This window comes from Sceloporus occidentalis, unplaced genomic scaffold (assembly GCF_023333645.1).
Source record: "Sceloporus occidentalis isolate IW3139 unplaced genomic scaffold, rSceOcc1.0.p SCAF_103, whole genome shotgun sequence".
In the NCBI taxonomy this organism is placed as follows: Eukaryota; Metazoa; Chordata; class Lepidosauria; order Squamata; family Phrynosomatidae; genus Sceloporus; species Sceloporus occidentalis.
The window spans coordinates 2,977,580-2,999,076 of NW_028317083.1; the positions used below are offsets into that span (position 1 = coordinate 2,977,580).

Consider the following 21,497-nt stretch of genomic DNA (forward strand, 5'->3'; position numbering starts at 1 on the left):
GTCAAGCTGTCCCTGCCGCGAGTGGCTTGCCATTTGTTTCTTTCGGCATATTTTCTGGGTAATCCTAATACTAGCTGCTAGAACATCTCTAAAGTAGGTGAGCATGTCAGCAGGACACAGTGCCGGAGGCTTGGCTCTCCTCCGCACCGACAGTGCCGGGTACCTGTATATGGATCATATTTTTTGTGACAGCTGGCATGATGTTGCAGAGCTTGAGATGTTCATCTCCCTAATTTAGAGTGACCTCCCGAATGCCACATATCCTGAAGGTCCTCTCTGTTTTGCCCATGCGCGTTTCAAGGTTTTACCTCTACTTCTTCCGAGCACAAAAGCCTGATACTTTTATCTTTGTTCCGGGACTGCAGCTAAACAATGCTGCATCGGGCACCGGGGTTCCGAAATCACACAGAAGCCCAGAACCGAAACATTCAATATTAATATAAAGCGGTTTTCAGAAAGGGCTGGTTATTACCTACAGGCGATCACGTGCGGCTCACAGACATTCCACAGAGAAACGCTTCCCAGAAATTTCGGTGTGAGCTAATTAAGCGCGCATACCTAATTACGTCTATGTGCCGAAAAACAGCCTACAGTAAACAAAGGTACAACAAAGGAACCGGTCTCTTTTGAATTTCTGGCTCCTGCATCTGTTGCCCGTCTCGTCTCCAATCACAAACACGCCATAATTTGTCCCACACCAGCATGGACCAGACGGTCATTAATGAACACAGCGCAAACTATCTTCCGAGAGAGAAGTTTCCCTTAACACACAACTATACCCTCGGCACAGCTTACGTCAAGGGTATACTTTTTTCTATTCCATTAGTATACCAAAATATGTAAATCAACACCAAACCACACTATAATAAATGTAATTTAATTTCCAATGGTTTAGAGGGGTATATTGACTTGTAACGTCCTACATGCACACGTTAGGTGATACGGTACCTTTCAGTTAACACAATATCAGCTAACTTCCAACACAATTGGGGGGGGGGGGGCATGAAATGCAGTTTGCTGAGAACACTTGCATCTCTTAAATCTGCATGGCCGCTAAGGTCAAGAGCTAACCTCCCCGGCTCGTTTCCTCGTTTATTTTTATGGTCTCCTGCGATGCCACCCTGACCTAAATAGTCATAGATAGGTGTTTAGTTCCTAGTGTTGTGGTTTCAATACTTAACACTGACATTAAAAAAAATTAGACAGAGCTTAAAAGTCTTTTTTTACATTTTATTATTGTATTATCTTATTCTTACACGCAGGCATTCATTAGGCATTAAGCCGTTAAAGCTGAGGTAGATACCGGAGACGCGGTATAAGCCATTTCCGATTGCAATGGCTGCCAATTTCTTCAAGAAAAAAGAATGGAGTTCCTTGCTCTTATCTGAAAGAACAGTCTGTAGAACTCCGCTGCTTGTCCTGCCGGGTGGCACAAAACACAAGTTACATTCTGTTTGCTGGTTTGTGTATCCACCATACAGATATCATGGGGAAAATTCTCTTGTCGGGATAACGACGACACTCCACGTTTTCCTTATTTCTAGAGCAATTACCAAGTCGGAATATTTTATCGTACGGTAATGCCCCCCAAATGCATTTCCAGCGCAGAGAAACTTAAAACGTAAGACTACACTCAAATCGGAGGAGAGCCACACGCAGCAAGAAACGAAGGCGTCGGGAAATAAGAGATAACACAGATGCGAGCGTGAATGCGTGCTGTACATTCAATTGCAGATTCAAGTTAATTCGGTCAGCTCTACTTTGAATCATAACAACCAGATAAGTTAAAAGCATGCGCTAAATATTAATGTTCATCTTAACTGGGGAGGAGCAGCCATACAACTAATTCAGACACTGAAGCTGGTTGGCGGGACATGGTGTCAAGCTGGACATACATGTGGTCACAAGGGTTGGGTGGCTCTAGAAGAGGACCTCTAGTCCAAAATTAGAGGCCTCCATGGAATGTAATAATATACTGCTTCACATAAAGGATGGTATATAAGTGGAACAGCCTTCCAGTATACGTGGTACGTGGCTTTAGTTAAGAAGTTGCAGTCATGTCGTGATGTCGGAGCAGAAAGCAGAAGAAAATAGGTTCCACCGGAGGCAGGATCTCCCCATGCTTGACCAACAGTACTTGGGACAAAGGGCTGACAATCTACACAAGTGTACGAAAAGAATTGTATAAAGTTTGCGATAAAAAAGCTAAACGTAACCAGGCAAAAGAGCATCAGAAGAGCTCAATTTAAACTAACATCTCCCACAACTGAGATCAAACTAATAGCAGGGATAAGGGATCTCAACCGCGTTTAACCCATTAAATCCCGCAGGTGAGCGCTCTGATCATGTTAAATCGCTGTTACATTTTAATTTATTGTTATGAGATTATTATTTGACACAAATACAGGAGAAAGGACAGAGGAGGAGATTAAAGAGATGGATTCTCTACGTTCCATAAATAGCAAAGCGTATTTGTGTTCCTTGATTAAATAATACTTTGGCGAGAGGTGTCACTGCTATTGTATCAAACATTTATTTTCCGCAGGATGAATTTGAAGTGCTGGGAAAAAAAATAAAAAAAACACACGAGCTGTCCTCAAAAACTAGTTTTTCCTCCGAGAACGTTAAATAATTTAAAATTTTGCACTTAATTTATCACCCTGAAGAAAATGTGTCATACCGTGCCACCGTGTACACGAATACGATGTCATATCGATCCGACTCGAAAAAATACTTTGTACAACTTCTAAAAATCTAGTTTAAAATGTAAAAGTAGCAGAGTAGCCGTTACTGCATTTGGAATCAATATTTGAGGTTCCTTCATGGTTTTTTATATGAATTTCTATATCGCCAGCTCTCCTTAATATGCTGCGTGGTGTGTTTAATACGACTATTCGGGTATTTTTATGTGTGTAAGATATAGAGACAGACATGTGTGCATATATATATATATATATATGTGTGTGCGCGTGTCCGTGTATGTATATGTGTGTGTGCGCGTTTATGTATTTGTATATGTATGGCCGTGTTTACTACCTATCGTCACATTGAGGCAGACGCTGGGAAATGAGTTCACAGACCACGGGCCGGTAAGAGGAGGTCAGAGGATTTAAAATTAGATCACAAGTACATTTGTTTTTTCACTCACATGATTGGATGCGTCTCATAGATGAACGCAGGGATCTGACCGACGATTCGGGGTATACTGACCCACAAATTAACAATCCACTCACCAACACACACAAGCTGTAATAAATAAGCACTTATCAAACAGCCCCCAACTAAGGGATAGTTTAATGACCCCCCCCCCCAGCCATGACAGGGTGGCTTCATCGAATGGGGTTTGCACCATCACAGCCCAAGGAGACGGCAGGTCTGGCTCCATCACAAGGTCTATTTTCATTATTAACTTGTGATGTAACATCATCATGCATCCTACTTTTCAAGCAGGAGGGCACCGATATTACAAATACAGGTTCATTTTCAGATGTTTTAACTCATTGAGATGGTTCTCTAGGGGTTAATCTTTTATAGCCTTCACGGCGATAAATATTTTACAGGATGGAGCCGTGCCAAAATCCACAAGTACAACTAATGATCAGCGGGCCACGGGGGACACAACCTGTGTACGTTTAAGCATTATTACTGTCACGGCCGAAACAGGAGGCAGCCCACGTGCCGCCGTCCTGAAACACGCAAGACTACAGCCTAAGGGGAGTAATAATCCAGCCTGCCTGCATCATAAGTAACAGCCATTAAAGCACAGAACACTTGCAATCGATGGCCCGTACAGTGATTTATCTGCAGCTGAACTAGAAGCAAGGGGGTCAGCATTAGAAATTGATGACTTGAGAACAGCGAAGCGCAAGGTCTTCTCCACGACGACGTTCGTCCCACGCATTCCGCACAATTCCGGTAGAAAGCAGAGGCTTCCGTACGAAAACCGGCAGCATATGTTGTGCCTCCGTCAGTTGGTGGCCGCCCTTCATCGAGTGCCATCTACACATTAAGCACACATTACCCCCAAAAACTGACGAGTGCCGTTTAAAGCCGCAGTAAACGTTACCCCCACCCTACAATTGTTTCTTCGCAATCTAGTAGTACCCTCATTGACTCTGCGATTCGAAGAGGTTTTAGGAGCGCTGAGAATATTATCGCTGCGATTCTCCTGCGCTTGTGCACACACGACGTACATGTGCTGTTTTTTTTAAGGTGCAGTTCCATTAACTGCGCTCTCTAGTATGGTAAGCGAACGAAAGTTAGCAGATCTGTCATTTTATTCTTTCCTCTGAAGGTTTAACACAACACCAAGGATTTCCCCCCTGCTAGTTTTTAAGCCAGCAACCAATCAGTGCTAACTTTTGCATCACATGACAATTGTTTCCAGCAAATATAAGGGCACATTTTATAAGATTAAAGAAGCGTGTCTGGGAAGTTTAATTAACAGTACTAGGAATAATGTTACCGATGGTTTATTTAAGTGACAAAAGTGTTAAGTTCAGCGAGTAGGTGGAACCGCATCTGGTGAAAACCGGGACAGTTGGGAGGTATCATCACATATATCAAATGCAAGTTCACAAGCACCTGCTAAAACCCCCATATATTGCCAGGGGAAATATTAAGACACCGTCGTCTAAACAATCAGATGAACACACGCGGGAATGAAACGAGGTTGATGGTTTAACGTGAGACCATTGAACAGGCTGAAATAAAGCCGCCGTTCCCCGAGCCGTTAATAGAAGCTTTCATTGATCTCGGGAAGCAGCATAAACCGCCTACAATTACAAAATACTGTCACTGAAAATAGGGGCCGCGTTACAGCAACGATCTGGAGGCTTGTAAAAGGCTTTTTGATGTCATTGTGTTGCAGTTCCTGCAGGACTTGATAAACCCGCATGCGGTTTGAGAAAAGCTTTCATGTAGATTCAATCCGTAAACGAACGGAAAATTCTTAGAATTCATTTCAGAACCGAGTAATATTAATTATAATTAGCGCGCTCCTTTTTTGTCTATTTGTAAGCCATAGAATCAGAACATCTGAAATCCAGCCGGATTTAGCGGTAACTTTGGAAACGTGGATAAAAGGACTTATAAGGGGTCGTGGGAGGTTACATAGGAGCTGCGAATAATTCCTCACCTCGTAAAAAAAATAAAATCAGTGTTAAAAAAATAATCTTAATGTTATTATCACTTTAGAGGGCAGAGGCTCTGATGCCCCTCTTGCAGATGTTTGTTGGGTACAAGGGTATCAAAGGGTTCTGCAGCCTTTCGAACATAAACAGCTATAAATAAGTAATGGCAAATCTCTTCAAACTAAGAAAACCCCTAAAAGTGTCCACCACTGGTCATGGGTGAGGAGGAGAGGTGTTCGGGTGCCAGCTGGAGAATATTTTGGAGGTACCTGCAGTGACTTATCTTGGAGTAGGCAGGTCCAGAGGGTGGCGGATCACACTTTTGGGGTGATGTGAACCTCCCTGGTGTCCTGAAGCCCAATTCGCCAGTTACGGGGAGATCTTTGAGGCCAAAAGGCCTACTTAGACTATGGAGGCCGACTCAGCACAGCCTGGATATGATGTCCGATTGAGGAGGGTAAATACGTTCCTGGGTACATGACACACGTTAAGGCGGACGGCATGCGGTTGCACGTAAGCCCGCTCTGAAAATGTGACTTCAGTCTTTGGATGAATCTTCCAAAATCTAGATCAAAATAAATGAGAACCTTTAAATCCGTAAGAAATAAAATAATGGGGTATTTTATCCGAATAATTCTGGCACGCCGGCAAAAATTGAGGTGGAGGTCTCACTTGTCACATCGTCAATTAACGTATTGAAAAGAAAAAGAGATGGAAGAAAAAAAAAATAACACACACCGGTGAGAGTTCACTCCACAGAAGGCCAGGAGAGCTTTCCTAGGAAATGATTGTGAGTCGTGTCAAGGACAGGTGAATTACGAGTTAATCTCCTGGCCGGAGTGGCCCAAGAGAGTTGTAAAGCAGCAAGCCGGTGTCAATGGGAGGAGAGGAGAGACGGCACCGGGGCAGCGCTTCCAAATTAATACGGTTTTAATTCTATCCCCCAGTCACTTCAGACGTCAGGCTCTCTGTCACCTATTATTAAACTGTCAGGTCACGGCGGACGGACTTGGGGAGGAGGAGGAGAAAGAAAATCTGAAGTAGCTGAATACAAACTTCGAGTCCTCCGGATACAACCGTGAGTTCACCACGCAACCATACGTAAAAAAGAGCAATTCTGGTAAAAGTGGAGCAGTCGCTATGGAAACCAATATAACGTCCCTGTGGATTGCACTTCTCTATCGTAAGAGCTTAGAAAACCGGAGTAAACCTTACGTGAGTTCTCGAACCATTTAAAAACGATTCCAAAATAGAACACAAGGCAGAACTAAATCAAGTCTTTCCTAAAAGTGTAAAAAGTTATTCTTTTCCTATTCCGTTTTAAATATCTCTAAAACATCCTTAAAATCTGCGTGCGCGTGCAATTAATTTAAAACTCATTCTTTTCCTGACATCTACAATCACAGATGGTGAAAAAGTGATTTACATTCATCTTATAAATACAATACCTCGCCATCATTTGGGAATAGTGACATGCATTATGAATACATTTACAATATGCTAAAATCTCCTTTTTCTGTTCTCCAGACTCTATTCCGCGCTTCCATATGGCAGATAAACATAAAAAAAAATGTTTTGTTTTATTATACATTTTCGCTCAATTTCTCCATCTTGTATTTTGATTTTTTTTAGGTGATAATCCAGAATAACTATAATACACGTAATATATCGTCACTTGCTCACAGCTGTTACGCAATCTGCACGTATATGCATTTGCGTTCTCATTTCAGATTCCCTGTATTGGGGTTTTACTGTAATAAAGGGTGCGAATAACTAAACAGTGTAAATAAAAGTAAATAAAGTATATTTATATATATAATCCCTTATATAGGTATTGTCCTCTGCGCCCCACAATACTTGATACATGCTAAAATCAGCCAAAAAAACCCCCCAAAAAACAATGGCTGAGAACAAACCAAAAGGAAAATGGGGAAAAAAATGAAAAACATACAATAATAATGCAATCATCCTTCCATCCAGATGACGTGGCACTATGTAAAGATAAACAGGGAGAAACCCAAGAAAATAACGCTTAAAGGTACTCCAAATGAAAAGCAAATAAATAATCAGGCTTTGCGCACCAGGAATAAATATTAAGTGCTTTAAGGCGTGATAAAGGGCCAGTATACACGCATAGAGGTGGGCGAGTCTAAGGTGCGAAATGCGTTGGGAGCGCGAAGCCTGAATATTTCTTGTGGAGGCGCTGCGGGTCCCTGGGTGGACCCGTGGCTGCGCAGATGCCGCCAGGAAACACCGATACTAAAGTCATAAGGGATAGGCGGGACAGAGACCCAAAATCAGGAGTGTCCCACCTAAATCGGGACAGTTGGGGCATGCAGTATAAATAAATATATATATATATATATATATATATATATATATATATATATATATATATATATATATACATACATACATATACATACATACATACACACAGCATCTGCATTGGCATGGGGTTTGCCAACGACTACTAAAAACAGAGCAAAAAGTAATTATCAAATAATGTATTTTGTAGAGACCTCCACAGCTTTACTAGAAGGAGCTAAATTGTTAAATATCTGACATTCTGGTTTCAAGTCCAGGTCACTGCGCCATACATGGTAGGTTTTCATATTCGCTGTAAAATATTTGTTTTAATGTAAAAACTTCTTCCTTCCTAGCTCTGCGTCTCTGTATCCCGTAAATTATTTATTTACTTGGAGCGTCGTTATGCCATTTCTTTAAAAAAACCTAAAATATTTAATTTCGACCAGTGTAACAACATTTCTCCATCTTTCTAAAAGTCTGTCCAAAAATCATTTGCTAACCTTTCCCTCTTTTCTGTAATGTTATTATTCGCGGCATTCATTATTAATACCAGCTGGCAGTAAAAAATTGTGCTTTGGCTCTTGTAAAATTAATTCAATGATTAAAATTTAAGTCCCTTGGAGACGGAGGGAGCTCCAGCAATCTGTGGATGTCCTTATGGTTTAGGGGACTCTGGCACGCCGACAGATCTTCGGCGGAAAGTCCCGTTGAAGAACATTTGAAGTCGCCTGTGAAGTCAGAGGACAGACTGCAGTTTAAAGGGACGTTTGAACTCGGTGCGACCGGAACCTTGAAGAATCTCCCCTGCATCTGTTAACTAATTAGAGGATGCTTGTCTCGCATGAAGATACGCGGGGCTTCATTATCCTCACGCCAACGGGAAAGTTTCATCCGGCTTAGATGTTTCCATTGGATTGCAGAACGCCAGCTCTTGGCGTCGTACCTTCTGGAGATCATTCCATCTTCTTCAGGCTATCAGATAACTCGAGACCCTTAACCTGGGAAGCTGCCCCGGACGCCAAGTAGGGAAGTATGAAGCCTGGAGACTTTGTGGAGAATCCTAAGAGTTTCCACCCCGACAACTCAATGGACAATGCTGAAGTTTACTGCTGTGTGTAATCATATATGTCATAAATTGTACTGGAATTGGGGGTGTGCAAGGGAAGATTACCCCCCCCATCTATGACAAAATAGCACCTGCGTTATATTTTGGCAATTAATCACTCCCCTTAACCCCTCCATATCCAGAAGAACGTTCCATGGCGTCACATCAACTTCATTACAATGGCAGGGAATGTCACGCCTTAAGGCTCCTGACTCGTAAGGACTCGACTGAGCACCAAGTTGATGCAAGTCATTGCCACCTAGCAGGGTGATTTGCCATCAGTCACAAGCTCTTGCAGCTCATTGACGTTGCACTCACATGTCTTTTAAGGGAATCGCCGAGTTGCTGTATAGGCTGGATTTCGTACTTGAACTATATAAAACTTAACTTTTTTAAGCAAATAGACCCAATAATGTTTACACGTAGCTAGCTGTGTCCAAAAATCACCTACGCATAATCTTAACATATAAACATTAACAGATAATACAATAAACGGTCTTGTATTAAACACACCGTGGAAGATACAAATAACTATAACTGAATCCTGTAGACATACATGTCGTTTCCCCCGAGCGAGCACATTTTCCGCCCCCCACTACACGGGCAGACTTTACTACTCAGCTGTCATCGTGGTATGGAAAAACAGAGATCCTGTACACGGATTTGGCATACGAGATTCGAAATGACAGCTGTTTGCATGTGCCGGGCCATACCCTGCTTTAAGCAGTCCTCCCTTATTTGAAGTTTGTTCTTTCACTTCACTGGGTGGCATACGGTTGACTTTTAACATTTGAAAACATTCCAAAAAAAAAAAAAAAAGTTTAAATATAAATTGAATTATTTTCTGTTGGTGAACGGCGGAGTATCGCAACAGAGGTTACGGACAAACAAACCTAAGACGGGAAAGGATGGAAGGAACGTTTTGTTCGAGGTGGCATTACCAGGGCTTTTAATGGAAGAGGGTGGTAAATAAATGGAACAATCTCCCAGTAGAAGTGGTAGAACCTAATAAACATGCATGGGATAGACGTCTCCTGAGTCCAACAACTGATTAAGTTTTGAGCAACCAGAGACAGCTCATATAACCCTAGACGGCTGATAAGCACCATTTGGCCGGTGTAATAAGGCTCTTGGGCTCGGCTGTTGGCAGTTCCTGGAAGTTCCGGCAGCTCACCAAAGACTCCCATTCTTAGCATCCTGGCCTTTCCTTGCGGAACTTGCCGGTTAAGCTTACAATCTAGATGATAAACAATTTAGACGTGAAAATGCATGCAGCCATGGGAGATGGTCATTAGCTACATAGTGTTCTAATTGGAACCCTGACATGCCAATCAAATTCTCCGAGCACCAATCGTCCGCTCTTCTCTGCTCCAGTAACCAAAGTCACCAATCAAAAGAAAAAGGACTGACGGAGGAAGTTTATTTTGTGGCGGCTGTTGCCGTAAAAGCGCTGGGCAGCGGCTCGCAATGTTTGCTGTGTCAAGAGTGAATAATGATGATACTAAATGGATGAACTGACTGGAAGAAAATTGGGGTCAAGGATTATGGTGTGGCGTGTAACAACAAATAAGGCCGAGAGACGCGATAACACGTTCCAAGCTAATACTCAAATAGGTAGAGCGGACAGGCGGAGAGTGGAAAAAAATACCCTTCAGAAAGCATTTTTCAATTTTACCACTTAAGCCGTGTCAGTCATAACTCTTGTAAACACCCAATAAACTCTTTGGATCTGACACAGCACTATTTCAGACCACAAGACGTAACTCGTCGGAAGAGTCTTTTCCCAAAATGTAATATTTCATTCATTTCTGTCTGATTTCTGCGCCGCTGCTCTTATGAGGACATAAACTACGTCTTTTAGGGTTGAAAACCCCTATTTCACGCATCATTGAAGATATTTTGTGATTCAGTCTGTTCCGGGCTTCCAAAACAGAAGCACAATTGGGTCCCCCGCGTGACGGAATACCCGGCGTTCAAATGGCTTCTTCACTCAGTCCAAGGAAAATCTCTCCGACGCCTGGACGAGTTAATGGGCGAACCTAAGTTCACTTGTATGGTCGGGGATTTTCTATACTTCATTATTTTGGAGATATTCTACTTAATGTAGGGGATTATGTTACTCCAGGTAAATTGAAATCTGTTTCCTGCGTATTTTCCAAGTGTCCCACTTCAGGAGGGACAGCACCAAATCCCTCCGTCGTTTGTTCTCGAAGCTCACACTTTATCGGTATATGAACACATCCATAACACATGATCTCACCCTTCTCCTTCCCCCAAACCTACGAAGGCTGTCTCAACCAATCAGAACCGTAGCACGAAAAGCTTAATATTGTGCACCCATTCTGCGGGATAACTTCTACTTTCCCTACCTCTAAAAAAAAAAATAAAAAAAAAAGCCACAGGCAGACATATCACAAAAGATAACAATACAAAAGCTATCAGCTTGTCTAACTCTTTCTTTTTACCGTCTTTCATTCCTTATCAGGTTCTACCAACACAAATACGAGTTTATCAGGTGAGCCACGCATTCCCTGTATTTGGAAATCTCCATTAACGCGGATTGAGCGCTTTGGAAAGAGTAATCTAAACATCAACTGGACAGAGTCATCTTCCATTCCATGAGGAACATGTGAAGGGGACGGTATCGACTTGATGCCTCAACAAGACGAGCGCTTTGTTCCTGTTTATAAAGAAGCTATTGGCTAAAACAATGCTTAGGAATGGTGTGCGTAGAGCTCTCGTCTCCATCGCTGGTCCTTAAGCCATTCCTTGGTTCTTCACCTATGTGGAACCAAGGATGGGCCTCAAGGTCCAGAGGTGGAAACCACTGCTGAGAAGAACCAAGAGCATTCTTTAACCCCTTAATGACAAAGCCCGTATATGTACGGGCTCAAAATGCATTGTTTTCAATGGGTTTAGGGACCGCCCATTGTCCTTAAGGGGTTAAAAAGTTCTTTGAGTATCTCGCACACACGTGAAAATACAATTACTGATGGGCAGATCCCTTTTTGTAATGTTACTCCAGCCCATAATACATAAAGTGCCCGATATATGTCATTGAGAGATTACATTTCCTATTAGGGACTTTAAGTCTGCTCTCCTGGCTCTAGAGAAGTTAAATAATATAAATTAATTATTGTGTCTTAGGTGGAAATAACCACATGGAATACAACAGAAGGAACTGTGCACAAGATTATATTTCAGCAAAAGACGGCTTTCTGCTTAGATTTCAAGGCGACATAATTGGTTCTGTCGACATGCAGAGCACAATCAAATACATTTGTACCTGTCGGTGAGCCAATACCTTACATCAGCTCTTACAACCCCTTAGTAGAGATTGAAGACAGACTAGCGCCAAATAATGCAAAACAAACAATGGTGACCTGCTTTTCTTATTTTACAGAAAGTGCCAATTACCGTCTTAAAAGCACCAATCCTTTTCCACAATTGATTGTGGCAACAACAATCAAATAGTAAAGTGCTTTACAAAAATAATAACAATAATAAAACATCTGCCTGTTGATGGCCCTTGTGCTTCACTTCACAAATGATGGAATTAACAGGGGGGTTTCAGGTGAACCCAAGGGCCCATGTCGCCTAAACAGAGTAAGGTCACCTTGCAATAGGTAGTCTGGTGGATTTCAAGATCGTTAATCAACATGGCTTCATTTAAGGGGGAAATCGGTTTGTTCTACTGAAGAAATTGCACAAAAATAGACTGTCAGTGTGTAGATGATGATGGAAGAGTTTAGAGGTCATAGGTTTTCAGATGTACGAGTCACATCTGGGCAGAAGGTCCTACTGAGGTAGGAGACTGGAAGACATAAGCTTCTTAGAACATCTGGCTTTATTAATCAGTGAGTAAGTAAGTTGTCAAGGAGAGATTGAAGGGTGGGGACAGTCTAATGACATAAGAAAAGTATATTGGCTTTAGAGAGGTTTTGAAGATGATGGCGGGAAGAAAAAATCGTCTGCAGGATGCAGGCAGTCCATCAATTGTTAATGCAATCAATGCACCTAAAATAATGTTGTATGTCAAATTCTGTAGATACGCCGCATTTTTAGAATTTTGAACTAACATGTTTTTGTCCTGTGCTCTTTAATGTCATACGCAACTAAGAACTTCGCCGTTTCATGTTAGAGAAAAAGGGATTTTGTATTAAAATCCCAAACATTTTAAATAATTCATTGAAGAGGTTCAAATACGAGGCTGTGTGTGTTCTGATGTTAGTTTAACAAACTAGGCGCACCAAAAAAAAACAATCCTGTGTGCCTTTATCGCTGTGTAAAGCGTTGGCTGGCTGGACACAGGCGAGGTTTGATTACTGTTAAAAGGCACTTTGCCAAAATCCCGCCAACTGCTCGTCTGATGATGAACGCACTGCTGCCTCATCTTTTATTTTTTGGCTAAAATCCTGGGAAGGAGGATCAAAGCAGAACACTGCTGCATTAAACAGGGACAGAGGGAAAATACTACTAAAATAACAGTATGAAAAGTACATTGAAACAGGAATATAAGAACATGCACATAACATAGTCATGCAGCACCCCCCCCCATCCACTGCACTTTAATAAGGATAATGGATATAGCCATATTGGCCCAAGACAAGATTGAGATTATAGTCAAAGGTGACATCTTTCCTCGGACCATCATAGAAAGCAATTCAAGTCCCATAAGCTTTTCGGCTTTTATTTATTAATTAACGTGACTAATTTCTAGAAGGTATTTGTAGACAGGTATTCTGCTGTTTATATGAGCCTTGTGGCTTTTGGCGCTGTACAGCACTGTACGGCTATACCGATTTCTTGGATATTTAGGATTTCACATGCTTGCATTTACTGATAAGCCTCAAACATCTCACTACCAAGCTGGAACAGAGCCGTCATTTTTTTTTTTATACTGAAGTAACATTGCTACAAAGTGTCAGGGATCATGAGTTATCCTTTAATGGTTTTAAGGTTTTATCAATGGCTACGTGAGTGCTTTAGGCATCCACCCCCAAACCAAGCCAAATTAAGCTGTACTCGTTCACGCCGCAGTACGCTGGTTGAATTCCACGCATATCAAGAGGAACTGACAGTTTGTTATGTGGACTTCTTTGATGCTTCCATTCATTCCTGGTTTTGGCCAGGGCTGGATTTACTTCCAGTTGCTCTTAAAAGCCCTTCTTCAGCCCTCATATGTACTTGAATGCATATAAAAGCTGAATGATACCTTACAATCGCCGTTGTAAATCCAAATGCATTGAGGGATTTCTTAGAACCTTCTCTACATTTAGCATTATCCCCCCCCCCACCCCCTTGAGAGAAGACGGGCAATATGCCTCAGCCCTGGAGCTCTTGTGTTTTCAGGAAGAACATGCCCCCCCCCCCACCTACGTATAAAAATGTGTATTTTCTTACTAAATATTTAAATATGCATTTGTACAGTCATGAGACCTTATGGATGATATGAGTGGGTCACAAATGCTGGCGATGGATCTCACCCTTTCGTTGGTTCAACCAATTACCCTACCAAATTGATCTAGCCACAGACAGTATTCTAGAGGACACGCGAGAGGTTTTTTTTTTTTATATTGATGGATCTGTTTTCACATCTCAAACCAGCTTTGCTTTCAGGAGACTGCAGAGTGAAGCAAGTTCTATTATGCACTCCCTGGAAAGTCCCCATGCATAGCTCCCGAGGGGCGTGCAGAAAGCAGGGATGATTTAAGCACTAATTGAACCTGCCTTTCCAAGGAGCTGAAGTGCTCCCGCATGGACAGTTAATGTCACATAGTTTTCTTGCATCTGGAGGCCAGGCGATACCACTCAGCCCTTCCGCGCGCCCTCTGGGACTTTACAGCTGGGGTCTGTGTTAATCCGCACATATTTAACCAAGTCATTTTACACGTAGAGGGTCCACCAAGCAGCAGGTTGAGAATTAAGGATAGATAGGGGCTTCCACTATGTAACTCTGGCAACTGTGGGGGAAAAGGACCGACCATCATTAAACGTACATTCGGTAGCAAAAGCAGCTTGGTAAATGAAACGTCATAAAAAGGAACGCATTAAGTACCATATCTACTGCAAAAGCCTAGATTCGAGCAGTGGTCTCTTTTTCTATCACTTTATAAATCCAATTTCCATTAACTATCTTCCATTTTCACATATCTTTCCATTTTTTTTTATTTTTTTTTTTAATACAAGGAGCTAGACTCTATGCACCGAATGCAGAATGAGCTCCTTAAAGAAGTCGTCTGAAACGGGTCCCTGCTACGGAACTTGAAGGTGTTGAAAGCTTAGATTGAACATTCTCAGTGTTCTCAGTAATACATCACGGTGTAGAAAGGAAAATCACAGCGTACATTGTCTGCTTGTGTCACGGTAAAGATGACCAGCTCGCATTTACACATTTATCATAAAAACCAAGGCTTTGAGATGCACAGCTCTCGCAGCTCTTAAAGAGGTCAAGCCATCTGGGAATCAAATTCTACACCACGCGGAAATTGGAGAAAATTTTGAGTTTATTCAGATATTAATGATAGTGATCTTTAAGAAGCTTCTTTATTTTGAAGGGGGAAGTATATAAAACCAGAGATGGAAGAGGTGTATATACAGCGAGGGAATTTCAACACAATGGGATAGACACGAGTAAAACATTGCAACGGACCAGGAACGTGAGTCTCACATGGCCAAAGAGGGGCACTCTGACTTTACTGAGATGTTTAATTCATCTTTATTACCTACAGATTACATTTTTTGCGATTTCTATACACATTACTGTGGCTCTTAGGGCTGTAGAACCCTATGATACCCTCATACCCAGCAAACGTTCTGAACTTCTAAAAAGGAGGAACAGAGATCTGCGTTCAAAGGATGGACTGACCCTCCTAAACTTGGGCATCTGGAGTTATGGACCATCAGGATAAATGAACTGTATTAAGAGGATGTTGGCAACAGAATAGTTAATTAACCACTTGATGTCTGTTTACCTGGGTTTAAAATCCTAGTTAAACACCATGGGGGAAATACATGGCCAATGGGTCATGGACTCAAAAGCTATGCTCCTTCCCAGTGAAAATCCTTGGTAAAGATTTAAGGTACTTTTATTGGTAACAAGTAGTCCTTGTGATCATTGATCATGAGAGTCATCTTAAAGAATGTGGAAAATAAAGTTCTACGAGAGAGCTCATGCTGTGTTTTTTTTATATTCCGGGAACACTTTAAACTGTAAATACCATTTACACTCAGTAATTCCATTTAGATTTTATCACTGAACTTTAATGTTACGTTTCATTTTATTTCTTTTTACTGCACTCAGGGAAAAACGTATACTAAAAGCAATGTTATAAACGGCATGACTACAGAGTTTAGAATTAAGAGATTGAATAGTCTATAGCCATTGTGTTGGCTGACATTCAAAACAAAATGTAATTGATAAATATGAACGTACTAATTGACCACTAAGAAAGTTAATAAGTATTTTGTCCCATTTCTGTGTGAAGAATAGTTGCCATTTGCACTGCAACAGTTAGTGGCAACACTCCATACCTGGGATTTACCCCCTAAACCCCACCACTCTCCCTCTCATGCACTGTATGATTTCCCGTGACATGCCTGGTACGTCAGTTGTCGCAAAGGGGTTTAAGGAGCATTCTGTTAACCCCCCCCACGCTGCTTCTACTGAAGGCAGGAAGCATTCATCAGTACTCCTCTTGCACATGCTCAGTAGCACTTCCATTGGCCGCTAAGCTCCAAGTAAAATCAATAGTACTAGCAGCAGCCAATTACATCTATGCTACACTAAAGCCTTGATAGCATATATGAGATTGGCCGCTGCTTAAGTTACTTTAGAGGCAGTGCTACTAAATCCTCATTGTCTTTTAAACACACAGAGAGCTCCGAGGTATGTACTCTAATTGTCGGCTCAGCTAACACCTCCAGGATTTAGTGCTGGCCATCTTGAATTCATTACTTAATGTGACTATGTCACCTTAAAATGGTTTTGAACTCTTTCTTTTAACACACCATTGGTTTCACGGCAATATCTTTGCAATAAATATTTGCACTTAGATTTTCTGCCATGAGGATATATCCCTATGATGAAACTGATTACTCTCATATTAAACCTGACCCGGAGTTCAACATTTTAGATTATCATGCGACAACCCACAGATCACAGAGTTCACCATGGTGATTGCTTTATGGTCAGGTGTAGTAAATCCTTGTAAGGCTCTTTCCCCCCACAGACCTCCATTAATCAAATGCACCCCCCCCCCAGCAAATAGATTCAATGAGACAACATGTCTGTGGCTCCTAAAGTACTACTTCCGGCAACAAATGTGTTGCGTTATTTTATAACGATCTCTATGGATAGATCCATTTCTTTTCTACAAAGAAAAAAGAATATTAGCTACGTTCTGCATAGACACGTCTAACTCTGCCCCAGGGGTAGTACAGACAGGGCTAGTGGTTTCTGCTGGAACAACGGGCAAAGGTACGGAGAACAAATGTAAAAGACAGAGGAACGATAAGAACATCATGAATCCAAATAAAAGTACAGAAAATGTTAAAAGCTGTATTAATAATAATAAAAAAATCACTACCCTTTTAATGTCTTAGTGCGGTAAGTTATTTCCACCTATGTGTTAGGTGAAAAATAAATATATATATATATATATATATATATATATATATATATATATACACATACACGTAGTTGGAAGGCTGAAATACTGTTTCAGGTTAAGATATTCTCCCATTTCTATTGTATATTTGGTGTTACTGTGAAATTGGATGCAGAATATGTGTTTCCCTATGCAGGAGGGCTGCTCCCTGTCTTTATTAGACAAATTCTCTCTGCGCTTGTAAAGGACAGATTTTGCTACTTTACGACTTATTCATTCGTTCCCCACTGTGCCAGGTTGAAAAGAACACTCATAAAAGCTCTAGAAAGCGATTTAGAATTTTGACAACATTCCCAACCTACCTGCGCAGATCGAAAGTTATTTAGAGGAGGGGGTAAGAGTCGGATAAACCAGCTTTGTCGAACTTTGTCCAATATGTTGAAGATTTGGGGTCTCTTTGAAGATGGCACAAGCTGGTGGGAGTTCAGTAACGCGCGCGGTTCTTCGTGTAGCTGAGACTTATTTTTAAGGCACAGAAGAGAAAGCAATCAGAACTATAGATTTTTGGCTTGGAATCGCGTCATTTGATCTTATGCAAGTTTCTTGAGGACGCACAGTTTACTGATTCGAGAAGCCAAAATATAGTTTTTGTGATTTTTTTTGGCAGCAATACATAGCGGCATTTTTGAAGGTACAAAAGCAGCATGGTAGCTGAATTAAGATCCATTAAAGCTGCGGCAATACACTCGAGCCCGATGGGGCTATGAGAGAACGTCAAAGGGCTTCAAGGCCACTGGGACTGAGGACATCTACACACTGTTTAACGTAATTATTAATTGTGCAAATAGCAGGAAAGGAAAATAAAAGGAAAAAAAGTTACATTTCTAAGACCAACCAATTTTACGACATATAGAATGAAATCCACATGAAGAGTTGCCAAGGGCGGTGGTATATGGGGCAGAAGGGTCACAAGCTAGGCAGACTCAACAGATACATTGTAGCCGATTTTTAATTTATGTTTAATGTAATCATCATTTTGACACCAGTAGAAGTATAGTAATTTGAGCCTACTGGTATGAAAACGGTTAAACGTTACTCATTGGCATTAAAGAGGTAAAGCCAACTGGTGAGGATCCCTCTTCACATCGGACAAACTGTAAACGAATAGATGGCAGAACTGCGTGTCTCTTTCTTGTGTTTCAGCCATCGATAGGGACACGTTAGGAGTTCAAAGCTCCTCTACGGCTCCTGTTTCAGAAAGTGAAACCGCGGAAGAAGATCCACAAAGATGTGGTGACCGTGCACCGGGAACATCGTTTACAACGTTCACCGGATGAAATATAAATGAACTCCGGCTGCTCTCCTTTCAGGAGCTGGTAGCGGTGACATCCTCTCCTATGTCCACTTTCTAAAATATTGCTCTCCCCTTGGATAGTATGCCAGGTTAAGGCTTACAGGAGTCATTCAAAAATACATCACTTTTAGGTTTCCGCTTGTGCAAAACATGATGTTTTCTAAAAAGCTCTTATTTATTCCGTTAAGTTTTCTTCAGACATCAGCAAGAGGTCTATTTGTGCGCAGCAGCGGTCACAATCGGCTGGTGGTAAATGATGGGGTATTTAAAGCGTACGGACCATGTTTCCCTGAGCGTGTTAGATGTGAGCCTCAGGAAATCAAACCGGGCAAACTATGGACTTGTTGTACTCTGACCCTGATACATAGGTCTGCCCTGAACGTAATGCGAGCGTCTTGAGCCAGCAATAGAAGTAACCGCAGCTATGATTTAACATTCTCAATACTCGCAAACACTTGATTTCCTATCCCTAAAGCTAATAGCACAAACAGTGTAATTTCCACAAAGTAATCGTGCATGTGGATTATTCTACACCGGTAAAACAGACTCTATTAAACGTGGGTGGCAAACATTTCATGGTAAAGCCCCCAGAGGGAAGCGGTTCTGACCTCCATGACAAGACGGAATTGGCTAAAAAATAAAGAACCGGGAACATGTTGTCTTGTATACCATAAAACATTGATTTCTTACTAATGGGGACGCCAAATAAAAATAAATTGTGCTTTTATGCTATAAAACAGATCATTAACATTTTAGGCGGCACACATAAAACCAAATGGGTGAAATTTTGCGAGAATCCCAGTTTTTAGGGTTAGTGCGACCATGGAATAAAATAAAAGGGTCCTCTACATAATGTGGACATAGGGTTCAACCTATAAAGCAGCATTCTTCATATGGCGCTACAGTCACAGAATTACATCCTGGGGACACTACTTGGTCCAATTATGATCAGTATAGAGATGGGTTAAAATGTTAAAATGTAAGATCTTGGAATCTTTGATAGGAAAGTCATGAACACTTCAGCTGGTTTAGTGAAGTTGAAGTTTGGTCCTCAACCCAGCCTACACCATTTATGCTTGACCACAATGCACTGGACACACAAGTAAGCCAATTATACATCAAATGGACACAAGGCAAAGAGTCTTCGACAAATGTCAGAACGCAAAACTTTTCTCTTGGAGCGGTTCTCAAATTTGCACTCGTGGACAAATAACACAGCTGGGTACTGGTACTGGAAGACCAATGGCAACCATTGAATAAATATGTTAAGAACAGTAACATTTACGTACCTTGAAGAGCAGGTTATCGTCTTTGTGCTCAGCATACATGGAGGTTAGGCGATACTGGTTCTCGGTGGTGATATCGATGCGGTACCCGGTTAACATGTAGCATACTGTTCGGAACTCGTGAATCTTTGTCTGGAACACTTCACGGAGTCGTTGATTCTTCAGTTCTGCACTCTCCACCTGCTTCTTCAACTCTGGGATCGGAAGGAGAAAACATAATATTGAAATATTTGGACATTTCTGCCAACTAATGTACAAGATAAAAAAAATATGGTGCATGCATTAAACTGACAATCCAAAGCTAGATTCTGCTCCTCATCTGAGGTTCCAGACCAGAGCATGTTTTTTTTTGTTTTTTTTGCAGAAATTAGAGAGAATTTATTATTTCCAATAACCTGGTTCTCCAGGTTCTTGATAACAGGGATCCAAATCCGCAAGGCTTGGGCCAATTCCAGGAAAATTGCCCGTACTCCTTACTAAATATGAAATTATTGGATTTTTATCAAACAATGGAAAACCAGCGTGAACTTGAAGTTTAGTGAATATTATTAACAATTAAGTAAAATTAAAGTTTAGGAACTAGCCAAGTAGAAGCTCTTGGGAACCAAGTGTTGTTGGTATAGTGAACGTTCTTAAGACCCTGCAGCTAGAAAGGTTGTGATCACCCTTGGTAAAAAGCCAACAACATACCTAGTGCAAGGACTAATACCATGAGACTATTTGTTCAGCTATAAATCAGCTTTATTTCACAATAATTTTAGTGAGGGGTTACAGACAGAAAGACAAACACCTAACACATTTCTTGCAATCACAGGTATAACGAAAGAGCGTGTGCTTATAGGAATACCGGAGCCCTGACAGACGCTCTACAATATCCTTGTTAAAACATTTTAATGGCCAATGAGGCCAGCTTAACACAGGCGATTTGGGGGGAAAAAACCCACTTTTGAACAGATTTATTGAGCAGTAGAAATGTCTCCGATACCTAATGAAACAGAAACCTAATGATTGCGAGTGAGGTCTTGATCTGAAAATATTGGATGCTCGGTAGGTATTGACCAATGATCACCAGAATACACCCAGACAGACAGCTTGCGATCTATCCTCAAAACCATTAACGCTGTAACGCTGACATCACTTGTCAGGTTTTTCAACAACAAAAGGTGGGAGAGTTTGTTATAGACGTAAAATTAGCAAAGGAACCTGGTGGTCTTTCCTCCGCTGGTAATATCAGGGCCCTCTCTTTTGGGAGGATCACAGAAGGATCAGGCGACGGGAAGGAAAGGCACTTCTCAATGCTGTCCAAAAACCCTTTTGAGTGGAAATTTACAATGCCATACGAAACCGGTCCATAAAGCACAGAACGTCCTTCTTACATACAGGCTGCTGGGTTCTGCTGAGCTACTGAAAGTTAATAAGCGGAACTTTACATTCACGGGATAAACCGAGTCGCGGCTTTGGATGTTTTGGGTCCAATTCCAAAAAGATATGTCTGCATACAAAGAGCTTTTAGGAGTGTATTTAACTATTTTTATACCTCTATACCTCTTGCTTCTTCCGCTGAAATAAAATTATTTTTATGGATTAAACTCTACAGCAACAGACAATTCAGACAAGTGAAGTAAGACCCTCAAGATTCTTTTATATTGCCTTCCACTTTCCTTTTATTCGCACTGAACCAGTAAATATACCGTAATTACA

General features: G+C 41.4%; 1 protein-coding gene across 1 annotated transcript in view; it reads right to left on the minus strand.

The window, feature by feature from the left end:
• LOC149283540 (mitotic spindle assembly checkpoint protein MAD1-like) overlaps positions 1-21,497 on the minus strand; it is a 236,526-nt gene that overhangs the window by 41,008 nt on the left and 174,021 nt on the right. The window contains exon 16 of the mRNA XM_089497496.1: positions 19,800-19,990. Within this exon, the coding sequence (XP_089353622.1) occupies positions 19,800-19,990 (191 nt within the window). The remainder of the gene's footprint in view (positions 1-19,799; positions 19,991-21,497) is intronic.